General features: G+C 50.9%; 1 protein-coding gene across 3 annotated transcripts; it reads right to left on the minus strand.

Annotated features, from left to right (window-relative positions):
• Window positions 1-4,748: 4,748 nt before the first annotated feature.
• On the minus strand, window positions 4,749-13,860 carry CDKN1A (cyclin dependent kinase inhibitor 1A). Of its 3 annotated transcripts, none has more exons than XM_015449482.4 (3): window positions 13,776-13,860; window positions 7,573-8,022; window positions 4,749-6,346 (listed from the first exon to the last, which is right to left on the minus strand). In XM_015449482.4, exons 2-3 carry the CDS (start codon window positions 8,015-8,017, stop codon window positions 6,297-6,299), a joined length of 495 nt encoding a protein of 164 aa, XP_015304968.1. In that variant the 5' UTR covers window positions 8,018-8,022; window positions 13,776-13,860; the 3' UTR covers window positions 4,749-6,296. The 3 variants fall into 3 exon arrangements, with proteins under 3 accessions (XP_015304968.1, XP_045246696.1, XP_045246695.1); XM_045390761.3 differs by having other exon boundaries at window positions 13,635-13,860; XM_045390760.3 differs by having other exon boundaries at window positions 13,584-13,860.
• Between the last annotated feature and the right edge of the window lie 459 nt (window positions 13,861-14,319).

Genomic DNA, 14,319 nt, shown 5'->3' on the forward strand with positions numbered 1-14,319 from the left:
CCCAGTTGCACACAGTGGAACTTGTTCACTGACAGCTTTATTGGCCTTCTCCTTTCTCACATTCTCTACTTTCCTGCTGTGCCTCCAGGGACTACCTCCCAGGTAATCCACCTGCACACAAGTCCTTGTCTCAAGTTGTTTGGGGAGTAGGGGTGGTGGGGGTGACTAAGACAGTTTCCAGAAATGGCAGAAGCAGGATGGGCTTCTGAAAACAGAAGTCACCAGTGAAGTGACAACGTGGACCCAAATGCTGGTGGTGAGTAAGGTGGTGATAACCCTTGGCAGGCTACAGCATCACAATGTCCACAATGTGTGTAGTGGGTTGGTAAGAGGCACAGGTAAAATTTCAGGAGCAACATTGACTTATGCCATAAGTCTAACACCTGAAAGATACAGGGCAATAGTAATGATAAGGATTGTGGGGTTGGTTGGCTTTTGTTATTTGCCCTAGAAGCCTTGAAGAAAGACAACTCAGGGTATGTTGTGAAGACAGGAGAACTCCATAACAGCATTCTAAATGACCCTTATCTCTCATGGCCCAAGAGTAGGCTGTGCTGAAAATCAGGCCCAGGATCTGATTGTAAAAGGGATGAAGTTTCAAGAGAGACTAAAAGCACAGCCTCAGCAGACCTACTACCCCAGGGTCAGAATTCTGATAGGGAAAGAATGGGGCACTAGGACTTGTATGGAGATATTTGGATAGATGCACTTGAGAAGCTTGTACCCTCAGCTTCCTTGAGCCTTCTAGGCCTGTAGAAGGACCCCTTCCTTTACTAGAGAACAATCTCCCATAACCTAAAGACCATGCTAAGGACTCACCTGAGGTGGATGTCTCACAAGGTGATGCTTATCTTCCTCAAGACCCTTCCCTCCTGCCCTCACTGCCTCTAGAGCAGGATCAAAAAACATTTTCTTAAAGGGCAAGAGAGTAAATATTTTAGATTTGCAGGCCATGTGGTCTCTGTTGCAACTATTCGATTCTACTTTTGCTCTTAAAACGACAGTGCAAAAACAACCATGGACAATAGGTAAACAAATAGGTGTGTGTGCATTCCAATAAAACTTTATATACAAAAACAGGCAGCTGGTGCATGAACTATGGTTTGCCTACCCCTGTTCTAGACCAGTAATTAGGGTCAGGTCTTACCATTGCCCAAGCAGGAAAGTATATAGTCCCCATTGCTGGAGGAAATAGCTTATTCACAATAAAAACTACAGGTCTGGTTGATATATGTTAGTAGGAACAGGAAAACACATATAGGAAGAGATCTTGAGGATGTGGGACTGGGGCCGGGGGGAGCTGAGGAATACAAAGCTAGATAAACAGGGTTTTATGGAGGGACCCTTCTTTTGACTCGGAATTTAACATCCTGGCGAGACCTCTGGAGCTGGTCTTAACACACTACTGAATTGATCCTTAAGGTTTAGACACAATGATGGCTGACAGTCGGCGAGGTAGCAATGCTGAAACAGCCTTGGAAGAGTACTAATGAGGGATTAGAAGGCTCAGAGAGGAGGGTCCAAAAGGCCTTCCTTTTGCAAAGCAATAAAGAAGTGCCTAGTGAAAGGAGCTCAGTGCTGGTTGTCCTCCATAGCCCAGGTTGACGGAGGAGATACTCCCATGGAATGCCATGGCCACTGTCAATGGAGACATTAAGGTTCTGGAAGAGCAGAGACCACATAGGGCCACTTAATCATCAGAGGCAAGGTGGACACAATTACAATGACAGGCAGCAAGGCCTGAATGGTGACCAGGGTTCCTTGATCTGCAGGGCTCTGCAGCAGTGGAGTCCCTAGGGCAAGAGAGCTGAGCATTTAATGAGAGTCTTGCCTGACTTAACCACAAAAATCAAGGGTGAGTGATCAGAGGCTGATGTCACCTGCCGAGATAGAAAATTGCAATATCTTACCTAGTTTCCAGCATTGAGCCAGTTCTGACCCAGGACACACTGATGGAAGAGAAAGATCCATAATGCCACTATAAATATATAAAATAAATGTTTCCTTGATTCTTCCCGAAAGTGCCCTCTGGCTATTTACCAGAATAGCTGTACAGTGTGGAACAGGGAATAACCAGATCATTTGAGGTCTGTTAGATAAAAGGTCTGAGCTTTCATTGCTTCCAGGTGACCCAAAATGCCATTATAGCCTCCTTTTAGAGAGGGAGGCCATAGAAGGCCAGATGATAAATAGAGTTCTAGCCAAGCTCATCTCCCAATGAGTCGGTGGACCTACTCTATGGTTATTTCCTAGCCCTTGAGTGCAAATTGGGATGCATAACTTCGCAGATGGCAGAACTCTCACATTCTGCCACATTCTCACATTCTCTGTCATCTGTGGAATAAGAGCCATTATGGAAAGAAAGACTAAGTAGAAGTCTCTAAAATTATCCCGCTGGTCAAGGTCGTAAATCAGAAGTAATAGCATATCCCAGGTGGGTAGAAATTAGTGATACCCTCAGAGACTTAAAGGATACTGAGGTGGTCCCTATAGTATCTCCATTGGTTCCACCCCATACTGCCCCTGTAAAAACCAACTGAAGCATGGTGATTGGTGATTATCCACGTGGCAGCCCTAATCACAGCCATGATCAGATACAGTATCCTTACTATAATGGTCTACACAGCCTCTGATGGTAAGAAGCCAATACTACAACAAGTGTGTTCTTTCCAATCCATGCCAGGAAAGGGGATCAAAAGGGGTTCACATCCACTTTCCCTACAACAATTTAGAGATCTATCAAATTTGTAAAGTTTTAAGTGGTCAAATAAACTGGGGCATTGCTGGGTCATTCCCTCTGTGGTAAAGGACAACTTAGTGTATCTTGCACCTCTTACCACTTTTTTTTCTCTTTTTTTTTGTTATTATACTTTAAGTTCTAGGGTACATGTGCACAATGTGCAGGTTTGACACATAGGTATACACGTGCCATGTTGTTTTGCTGCATCCATCAACTCGTCATTTACATTAGGTATTTCTCCTAATGCTATCCCTCCCCCAGCCCCCTACCCCCTCTTACCACTTTTTAATTTGGATTTCAGAGGCAGTGTACTAAAGACCACTCCAGCCCATTTATTGGATGATCTGGTAAGCTGCCATGTTTAAGCGGTGGCCGGAGCGAGAGAGGGTTCTGGAACAGGTGCAGGCTATGGGACAAGCACTTGGGTCACACGCCCCAGCGTATGCCCTGGTCCTGGACTTTTATCTGTGGAGAAGCAGACAGTGTGAAGTCCCTGGAAGTCCCCTCGGGCGGGGAGAGTCTCGTTTCAGAACTCTATGATTCTAGTAGAAAGCTCTGCCCTGTGCAGCAGAGAATTATTCCACATTTAAAAGTAGTTCTGGGCCAAATTGCAGTATTGGGAGCAAATAAATGATTATTGTTTTAAGCCACTCAGTCTTGGGGTGGTTAATTATTAATAGATAACCAGAAGATGCATGTAACAGTACCTTGTTCTTTCGAATGTTGGACAACTTTCCACTATATAAATATACCACAATTTGCATATCTATTCTGTTAGAGACATTTCAGTTATTTCTAGCTTGGGTCTGTTAAGAATAATGCTGCTGGAAACATTCTTTTTGTTTTTTCTTTTTTTTTCCTTTTTGAGAGGGACAGACAAGGTCTCACTCTGTTGCCTAGGCTGGAGTGCTGTGCTGCAGTCAGGGCTCACCGCAGCCTCGACTTCCCAAGCTCCTCAAGTGATCCTCACACCTCAGCCTCCCAAGTAGCTGGGACTACAGGCACCCTCCGCCACGCCTGGCTATTTTTTTTTTTTTTTTTGTAGAGATAGAGTCTCACTATGTTGCCCAAACTGGTCTCAAACTCCTGGACTCAAGTCCTCCTCATGCCTCAGCCTCCCAAAGTGCTGGGATTATAGGTGTGAGTCACTGTGTAGAACATTCTTACGTGTCTTTCAGTGGAAATATGAACTCATTTCTCTCAAGAACAGATCTAGGAATAGAATTACTAGGTCATGAGGTAGCCATGAAGGTAGGCATCTTTAGAAGATATTGTCAAACAGTTTGTATTTATTTATTTATTTATTTGAGATGAATCTCACTCTGTCACCCTGGAAGAGGCTGGAGTACAGTGGTGTGATCTCAGCTGACTGCAACTTCTGCCTCCTGGGTTCAAGCAATCCTCCCACCTCAGCCTCCCAAGTAGCTGGGATTACAAGCGTGCACCACCATGCCCAGCTAATTTTTGTATTTTTAGTAGAGACAGGGATTTTACCATGTTAGCCAGGCTGGTCCCAAACTCTTGACCTCAAGTGATCTGCCTGCCTCAGCCTCCCAAAGTGCTGGGATTATAGGTGTGAGCCAATGCACCTGGCCCAAACAGTTTTTTAAATAAGAGCTCCAATTGCTCTACAACCTTGTCAACACTTGGCATTGTCAGTCTTTTTAATTTTAGTCATTCTGGTAAGTATATGGTGGTATCTTATTGTGGTATCTTAATTTGCATTTATCTGATGAGTAATGATGTTAAGCTGTAATATATTCTTTACAAAAAGATTACACAACAAACCAAAATGTTGACAGTGGTGATCTTTGCAGAGGTGTGACAGCAGTTTTTGTTTTGTTGTTGTTTGTTTTCTGCAGCATAGTCTTTCTGTTTGCTAAGTTTTCTGCATTCTCTAAATTTAAATGCTTAATTTTTAAAATTATTTTTTAAATTATGAAAGCCTTCCCAAAAGCCCATTTATTTATTCTTATAATAAGGTATAATGACCACAATAGTAATATTACAAGTAAAGTCACTAAGAATCATTTATTGAGCACCTGCTGTATATTCAGCACTGTGGGAGGAGCTGTGAAAGACACAGAACAGTACAGGGTGTGGTCCCTGCCCTCGAGAGGTTTACAGTCTAGGTGGAGAGACAGGGGAACCAGGACACATGGGGAATTGAGAGAAAACAGTCCAGGCCAGTATGATACAGGAGCTGGAAGGTGTTTGGGGTCAGACCCCAACACCCCAAGTGCACTAAGCACTTCAGTGCCTCCAGGGGCTCAACGTTAGTGCCAAGAAAGACAACCACTCCCAGCCCCATGGGAGCCCACGTGACATGCCCTGTCTACAGCCTCTACTGCCACCATCTTAAAATGTCTGACTCCTTGTTCAGCTGCTAATCAAAGTGCAATGAACTGGGGAGGGATGGGGTGGATGAGGAAGGTCGCTGGACGATTTGAGGGGCCAGTGTCTCCCTCCTAGAACGATCTACTCCCATGGGGTGTATGATGGCATACACCCCTAACACAGAGATAACCCCACTCAAGGGGGCCTGTGCCACCACACGGGACCCTCACCCCAGAGCTAAAAGAGGAGCGGAGTCGCTGCTTGAGCTGCCTGAGGTAGAACTAGGTGCCCTTCTTGTGTGTCCCTTCCCCTTCCAGTCCATTGAGCTGGGGATGGGGGTGGGACGGGCACCTCAGAGCCACCTGGAGCTGAGAGGGTACTGGAGGAAAAGGGCAAGAGGGAGGGACAGCAGCAGAGGGGAACTGCAGAGTCCAGCTGGAGAAGAAGGGTAGCTGGGGCTCCTCAAAAGTTACAGGGGGAGCCAAAGAGGGAAAAGGTCCAACACTGAGACGGGCTCCCAAGTGCAGGTCAGAGGGGCCATGAGGGCAGGTGGGGTGGTCTGCTCCAGGACCCCACCTTCCCCTTGCCTTCAAAAGACAGAGGGGGGTATCAAGAGCCAGGAGGGTACCAAGTCCCCAGCTCAGCCCTAGGCTGTGCTCACTTCAGGGTCACCCTGCCCAACCTTAGAGGAGGTGAGGGGAGTCCAAAGTTTTTGATGATGCCCCCACTCAGTGAGGCCCCTTCAAAGTGCCATCTGTTTACTTCTCAAATTAAAAAGAATTCGTTCTGAGTGTCCAGGAAAGGGGGTGAATTTCATAACCCCCTGTGACAACGAGGGGAGGGAGCCACACCCCTCCAGAGGGTACCACCCAGCGGACGAGTGGGGAGGAGGAAGTAGCTGGCATGAAGCCGGCCCACCCGACCTCCAGGAGAGAGGAAATGGAGAATATGGGATAAGGAGGCTTTAAATAGTATTTCATAAAATAAAAATGCCCAGCACTCTTAGGAACCTCTCATTCAACTGCTTAGTTTTTGTTTAAATAATTCTAAGGCCAGAGGCTGGGGGGCAGGGGGCAGCCAGGGTATGTACATGAGGAGGTGTTTAAATTAAAACACAAATAATAATTAATACACACAAACTTAAAGACTAAGGCAGAAGATGTAGAGAGGGCCTTTGAGGTCCTCGCGCTTCCAGGACTGCAGGCCTCCTGTGGGCTGATTAGGGCTTCCTCTTGGAGAAGATCAGCCGGCGTTTGGAGTGGTAGAAATCTGAGGAGAGAGAGAAGTCAGCCAGGCCAAGAGGAAGAGGACGCGGCAGAGCTGCCCACCCAAGGCAGACAGCAGGAGGCCAGGACACCCTTCCCTGCGGCCGACAGGGCCGACTGCTGAGGATAGGAAGAACTCGGGGAACGCTCACTCCGTCTCTTAAGGGGTATTTACGGAGTGTCCCACCATGCTTCACGGATGTGATTTTGTCAGTCACCACACCTGCACCCAGGGGTCTGCTGTAAGCCAAGCTGCCCAGTAGAGGAGCCACTACTAGCTCTGTGTGCTTGTTTAAACAGACTAAAATCAAATCAAATGAAAATTCAGTTCCTCAGTCACATGAGCTGTGTGTCAAATGCACAACAGCCGTATGTGGCTCGTGGCCCCTGCACAGGACACTCCCATCCCTGCAGAGTTCTACTGGACAGTGGTGATCTAGGGATTCTGTTACGAAATCCATGAAAGTGTTCAGCACAATGCCGTGCCCATAGAAACGTTAGTAGTTGTTATTATAATCAGTCCTGACCCAACTGCAAATTCCCTTTGAGACCTTAGACAAATCACTCTACCTCTCTGAGCCTGGTTTTCTTGCCCTAAAAGGATGGCAAGGGGACGGGCACGGTGGCTCATGCCTGTAATCACAACACTTTGGGAGGCTGAGGCAGGAGGATTGCTTGGGCTCAGGAGTTCAAGACCAGCCCAAGCAACATGGTGAGACCTTGTCTCTACCCCAACTCAAAAAATTAGTGTTGTGCATAGTGGTGTGCATTAGCGGGCATAGTGGTGTGCGCCTGTAGTCCCAGCTTCCCAGCTACCCAGGAGGCTGAGGCAGGAAGATCGCTTGAGCCCAGGAATTTGAAGTTGCAGTAAGCCATGATCACAACACTGCACTCCAGTCTGGCCAACAGAGTTAAGACACCCGTCTCAAAAAGAAAGGCAGGGAGGGTGACAAGAATGTCTTATGGTATAACATTGCTACAAGGACTAAATAAATCTACCTTAGAAGCTTGGCAAAGGGCCTGGCATAATGAACATTCCCAATAAATGTTAGCTAGTTGGTCTTTGCTGCCTACTTGCTGTGTGACCTCAGGGAGGTTGCTTCCCCTCTCTGGGCCTGTTTCCTTCTACCTAAGGAGCACTCTGGACTAGGACCAGACAGGTCAGCCCTTGGACCATGGATTCTGAGAATCCTGGTCCCTTACAACGTCCTTCCCTGCACATGTCCTCACCTGTCATGCTGGTCTGCCGCCGTTTTCGACCCTGAGAGTCTCCAGGTCCACCTGGGGACTCTTCAGGCTGCTCCCCTGAGCGAGGCACAAGGGTACAAGATAGCGACAGGTCCACATGGTCTTCCTCTGCTGTGCCCTGCAGCAGAGCAGGTGAGGTGCCAGGCCGCCTGCCTCCTCCCAACTCATCCCGGCCCCGCCGGGGCCCTGTGGGAAGGTAGAGCTTGGGCAGGCCAAGGCCCCGCACACGCTCCCAGGCGAAGTCACCCTCCAGTGGTGTCTCGGTGACAAAGTCGAAGTTCCATCGCTCACGGGCCTCCTGGATACAGCCCGCCATTAGCGCATCACAGTCGCGGCTCAGCTGCTCGCTGTCCACTGGGCCGAAGAGGCGGCGGCAGGCCTTGCTGCCGCATGGGTTCGGACGGACACTGCCAGCCTGTTCTGACATGGCGCCTGCAGCAGAGACACAAGGAAGGCCCTGGTCACCATGGAGACTGGACACTATGTTACCTGGCCGGGCTTTGCTGTGTCACCTCAGGTGACGTCTTCCTACCAGAGGGTCTCTCTTGCTCCTTCCAGCTGGTCTTCCTGCGTCCTTCCCACAGGAGGCCTGACCCCCACCAGCAGAGCGCAGCCAGCCTGGCACCCCAAGGTCACTGGCAGAGCAGGCAACTGAAGGGCAAGCTAATGTCAACAAAGGCAAATTTACTGCAAGAGCAAGGACCAGGGTCCTGTTTGCCACCAGGTATTTTCAGCTAAAATCAATTTGTTTTCCCCCCAGAGGTGTCCCTCATGGGTGTGAATGCCCCTCAAATACATGTGAATTGCCAGAGTCCAGCAGTTTCCTAATCCTAGCCATGGCCAGGCGGTCAATTCTCAGAAGAAGGAACAGTCGGACAGTTCCTCCAGCCTCCTGAATCCCCCTACCCAGATCCCCAAGTAGGGTAACCCTGCTCGACCAAGTAAAATTACCCTGGACTTTGGGGCAAAAAACACCCGGGTTGTGGTCCTAGCTCTGCCAGTTACTACGTAAGCTTTAAAAAACCACTTAATATCTCTAGGTCTCAGTTTCCTCACCCTTAAATGGGCCATGTGCAAGTTTAAAGAGCATGGCTACGGACACCTACTCAAGCAATTGATCAGGGAGTCCATGCGCAAGGCAGACAGAACAGAGCTGAGTGAAAGGCTGTGTCTTGGTGGTTAAGCAGGAGAGCTCTGGACTCAGATCATCTGGGTTGGAGTCCAGGTTTTACTAGGTGACCCTGGGCAAGCAACTTAACTTGTCTGAGCTCTATTTTCCTTGTCTATAAAATGGGGATATTACTGTCTCAGAGGATAGACATGAGAATTAACTGAGTTAACGTAGGTAACGTGCCAGCAGCACTTCGTATACAGAAGTGCATGGAAAACAGAAGTATGATTATTCCTCTCTGCCTTCAGTTTTATTGAGCCTCCTCCCTATCACTTCCCCCTGCCAACTACCTCCTTCAGACAGCAGCTGACAGGTGCTGTAGGCTGAGGGCCTTTCCCAAGGATGTCGTCAGGCGGGTGGCCTAGGGGTAAGGAGGGGCCGGGCGGGGCAGCGCAAGGGATGATTTCTCCCAGGCTGAGCCACATCCTGCCAGGCACATCAGGTGATCTGAAGTCTAGACACCTGGCAGCCTCTGCCCCGTGTTGCCTGTGTCCAAGGAACCCGTTTTGCAGGCAAAGAAAATTAAAGGTGGCTGGTCTACCTGGCTCCTCTCCTCCCACTTCAGGAGAGGGAAAACGGAGGGTGAGTTTGCCCATGAGGGAGCCCTGGCACCTACCTGCCTGCTCTGGCTTGACTCCAGGGCTGAGTGACTGCACGACCTTGGCAGCAACTGGGTTTTCCTAGGGACAAGTCCCAACTTGCAGGCTCTGGGGGGGAAAGCTCTGCTGAGTCCTCCTGAGGCAGGAAGCCCGGGACACATGCCACATCTGCTCCACCCCACCTCACCCCACTGCTTGTGATCAGTGCAGCCCACAGTTTCACGTCCCAGCTGGTTGGAAGAGGAGGCTCTTGGTAACTTCACACCAAGTTTAAACGGCAGGAGATGGAAGAGATATGAGACTTGTCCCTAAGTCATACAGCTAAAAAGGCCAAAGGCCACTGTCCCATAAAGGGGTCACCCAGTACAGTGGACAGAGCCCTCAAATAACCTCTGTCCACCCTCCGCTAGGCATGAGTTGGGATTTATTTATATATTTTTATGTTTGGGGGCTGTTCTAAGCAGTTTAAAAATATCAGTCCTCCTAAAAAGTGGATATCTATTAGCTCCCTTTATACAGAAGAGGCAACCAAGTCTCAGAGAAGTTAAGTGACTTGCCCAACATCACACAGTTCACAAGTGGCACAGCCAGGATCTGAACCCAGGCCTGTTTGCCCTGAGTCCTGTGCTCTAGTGTTGAACCCCACTCCCTCTCTAATTTTGAGGTTTCTTAACCAGAGAGGCCCATCAGAATGACTTGGGGAGGCCAGGGGCAGTGGCTCATGCCTGTAATCCTAACACTCTGGGAGGCAGAGATGGGAGAATCATTTGAGCCCAGGGGTCCAAGATTAGCCTGGGCAACACAGTGAGACCCCGTCTCTACTAAAAATAAAAGTAAATAAAAATTAGCTCGGTGGCTGGGTGCAGTGGCTCACATCTGTAATCCCAGCACTCTAGGAGGCCAAGGCGAGCAGATCATCTGAGGTCAGGGGTTCAAGACCAGCCTAGCCAAGATGGCAAAACCCCATCTCTACTAAAATTACAAAAATTAGCCAGGCGTGGTGGTGCACACTTGTAGCCCCAGCTACTTGGGAGGCTGAGGCAGGAGAATTGCTTGAACCCAGCAGGTGGAGGTTGCAGTGAGCTAAGATCATGCCACTATACTCCAGCCTGGGCAAAAGAGTGAGACTCCGTCTCAAAAAAAAAAAAAAAAAAAATGCTGGGCATGGAGGGTCACACCTGTGGTCCCAGTTACTTGGGAGGATGAAACAGGAGGACTGCTTGAGTCCAGGATGGTGCCATTGCACTCCAGCCTGGGTGAGAGTGAGACTCTGTAAGAAAGAAAGAAAGAAAGGAAGGAAGAAAGAAAAGAAAGAAAGAAAGAAAGAAAGAAAGAAAGAAAGAAAGAAAGAAAGAAAGAAAGAAAGAAAGAAAGAAAGGAAGGAAGGAAGGAAGGAAGGAAGGAAGGAAGGAAGGAAGGAAGGAAGAAAGAAAGGAAGAAAGGAAGAAAGGAAGGAAGAAAGAAAGAAAGAAAGAAAGAAAGAAAGAAAGAAAGAAAGAGAAAGAGAAAGAAAGAAAAAGAGAGAGAGAGAAAGAAAGCAAGCAAGCAAGCAAGCAAGCAAGCAAGCAAGCAAGCAGGCAGGAAAGAAAAAGAAAGAAAGGAAGAAAGGAAGAAAGGAAGGAAGAAAGAAAGAAAGAAAGAAAGAAAGAAAGAAAGGAAGGAAGGAAGGAAGGAAGGAAGGAAGGAAGAAAGAAAGGAAGAAAGGAAGAAAGGAAGGAAGAAAGAAAGAAAGAAAGAAAGAAAGAAAGAAAGAGAAAGAAAGAAAAAGAGAGAGAGAGAAAGAAAGAAAGCAAGCAAGCAAGCAAGCAGGCAGGAAAGAAAAAGAAAGAAAGAAAGAAAGAAAGAAAGAAAGAAAGAAAGAAAGAAAGAAAGAAAGAAAGAAAGAAAGAAAGAAAGAAAAGAAAGAAAGAAAGAAAGAAAGAAAGAAAGAAAGAAAGAAAGAAAGAAAGAAAGAAAGAAATAAAGAAAGAAAGAAAGAAAGAAGCACCTAGGGAGCTTTTTCAAAATATAGATTTTGAAAAATCCCTGCCTCTTGAGACCAACTTAATCCAAATTGAAGTTTCAAGCAAGTGTTTGGCACCGTTCCTCAGATGGGCACTCTTGGGGTGCCAGCCAAAGGGGGACACACTGGTGTGTTTGAAATGGACATTCTTGGTCTCAATACATCATAGGCACAAGGAGGAGGAGCCCGCCTAGGGCTTCATCAAGGAGCTGGATATTCCCTGGCTCCCGGGAGCTCAAGACAGGACTAGGATCTAGGCAGGTACCCTCTCCTCTTCTACCACCCATCCTTCTCTTATGGCTCTTATAGGCCTCTCCTCGCCCATCAAAATCTGCTCTCATGCTCATTGTCATAATAACTTTCAGCCCAAAGAAAACAGAAACGTAAACCCGTGTTTTACAAACAACTGAAAATAGCCTCCTTTATTGGCTTTGCTGCCTTAGACTTCAGCCATATTTTAATTTCCAGTAAGAGCTCAGTAAATACTGTTGAATCTAAGGAGTGCTCCTTTGAAGGGGTGGTAATGGCATAGGGGTTATTCTCGGAGTAGCCGCGGCGGTTCGCGCCGGCCAGCCCCACTCCGCGGGAAAGCCGGTGTGCTATTACCGCCAGGGCCGGGAGGGGGCGCCGGCCTCCAGGAAATCACGCGCGGGGTGGGAGGTGCGTGGGCAGAGCCTCGGACTGCGGGAGGGAGTAGTGATGAGTCAGTTTCCTGCAAGGCGCTGCTCGCCCGCCAAAACTCTGCTTCCACTCCGGCTGCGCGTCACCCTGGGGTGGGGAGGGGGAGCATGGGAGGGGACAGCGGGGGGGCGCCGCGAACACGTCACGCTGAGCCGGCCAGGCTTCCGAAACTCCCGCCGCTGTTGGGAAACCGCGCGCTCTTGTGCCGTCTCTGACACACACACACACACACACGCACACACGCGCGCGCGCGCACACACACACACGCGCCGGGAGCCGACCCCTCCACCTTATCTCCACGCCCAAAGCATGGGATGAGTCAGATCCCTGGAAAATAAAAATAGACGGGAGCAACGAAAACAAAACCGCTCGCAAGTCCTCCCAGAAACGCGACGTGGAGGGAGGGAAGGAGAGGGGAAGCTGCCTGGGCGCCCCAAGTTCCAAACCCAGCTCCAAGATGCTTTTCCGCACGAAGAGGGCGCAAGTGTCCCCCAGGGGTTCTGGACCGAGAGGATGCGCTGTGATCCGCGCCAAGTGGCGGCGCCCCAGGGGGCGACTCGCCCCCCTGCTCCGCTCAGCCCTGTCGCTTTCCGAGAGGGAATCTGGGCTAGGTCGGGGCGCCACCGAGGCAGCTGATGGAGGCCCTGAGCAGCGTCGTGCCCCCCAGAATCCCCACCCCGCAAAGACCTGACCCCTTACCACCTCCCACCCAGGCGTGGGCTCTGCTCTCGCCCCGGAGTCCAGCGCCCCGACCCGAGGGCAGGCTGGGCCGTGATTCTCCCGGCCGCGGTGGGAAAGAGTTAGAGGAGACCCTTGCCCTTCCCCGACTGACAGGCTGGTTGGAGCCCGCCCAGCGCAGAGTCGTGACTCCCCGACCCCTAGCGAAGCGGGGACCCGACGCGGTGTCCTGGACCTCCGGTGCCCTGCTTCCCTGGGAACAAGCTGTTCCAGCCAAATAGGTCACTGTGCCGATGGGAGGACGGAGACCGCGGCGGGGCAGGGGAGAGGGCTTCGGGAGTCCCATTGTACCCCTTCCCGGGCGGGGTTCTGACCTCATACAGTCCGTTCCCTGGGGTCTCCTTGTCACAGTGAGTCACCTCCTCGTTTGTCCTTAGGGGACGTGTCCTGGCACACTCCCAAGGGCCGGGAAACAGCCCGCGCTGACCTCAGTGCCCAGCCAGGTGGTGGACACAGTGGCGTAGAGGACCTGAACCTGGGACCTGGGCCAGGGCGGCGCCAGTTGGATCCGAGAGCCGCCTAGGACCGATCCTAGACGAATTTACTCCACTCCGCTTTCCTCGCCCCTCCTGGGCCCCTCCAGGGACACGGACTTCATCCCCAGGCCGCGAGCAAACTGCGCCTGGGGCCTGCAGCCAACCGCAGCCAAAGGCGAGCTCTCAGAGCAGTCCGGTCCACGCCCTCCCTCGCCCCAGCTGGGTTTCCAGGGGCGGGGATCGTGACCGGGGATCCCTGTACTGGTAATCCCGCTCTCTGCCCCGGGTCTCCGGCACATCCCGACCCCCGTCACCCGCGCACTTACAGATACCGTGTGCGCAAGCCGAGCGCGCACCGATCCACGCCCGTCATTCACCTGCCACAGAAACACCTGTGAACGCAGCGCACACCCGCGAACACGCATCCTCGCGGACACGCACGGACACACGCGGGCACGCTCGGCTCGGCTCTGGGCCGCCGGCCCGGGGTCCCCTGTTGTCTGCCGCCGCTCTCTCACCTCCTCTGAGTGCCTCGGTGCCTCGGCGAATCCGCGCCCAGCTCTGGCCCCACAAGGAACTGACTTCGGCAGCTGCTCACACCTCAGCTGGCGCAGCTCAGCGCGGCCCTGATATACCACCGCCCCGCCCGGGCCCGCCTCAAGGAGGCGGGACCCGCGCTCGGCCCACCGCGCCGCCCGGGACCGCCCTCCCCGGGGCCCAGGCTCCTGGCTGCCCAGCGCCGAGCCAGCTGAGCCTGGCCGAGTTCCAGCAGGCCAGCCGGTCCGGAACCTCGCGTGCTGCAGGAGGGCACTTCCCTCCTCCCCCAGTCCCTCGCCTGCGTTGGTGCGCTGGACATATTTCCCCACGAAGTGAGCCACAAATCTGGCTTTTTTTACTTGGAGAATGAGTTGGCACTCCCCAGGAGGACACAGCACTGTTAGAATGAGCCCCCTTTCTGGCCCACCGTTGATCCACTCTGGGGGTCGGGGAGTCCGACCTGGCAGGCAAGGATTTACCCAATGCAGCTGAAAAGATCAGGAGGATGACATTAATAAATAAAAA

Source organism: Macaca fascicularis, chromosome 4 (assembly GCF_037993035.2).
Source record: "Macaca fascicularis isolate 582-1 chromosome 4, T2T-MFA8v1.1".
In the NCBI taxonomy this organism is placed as follows: Eukaryota; Metazoa; Chordata; class Mammalia; order Primates; family Cercopithecidae; genus Macaca; species Macaca fascicularis.

Coding starts and splice junctions, on each gene's coding strand:
- CDKN1A (XM_015449482.4), bottom strand. CDS start 8,017: ATGTCAGAACAGGCTGGCAGTGTCCGTCCGAACCCATGCGGCAGCAAG. Junction 6,347..7,572: donor GCGGCAGACCAGCATGACAG/GTGAGGACATGT, acceptor CTCTCTCCTCAG/ATTTCTACCACTCCAAACGC.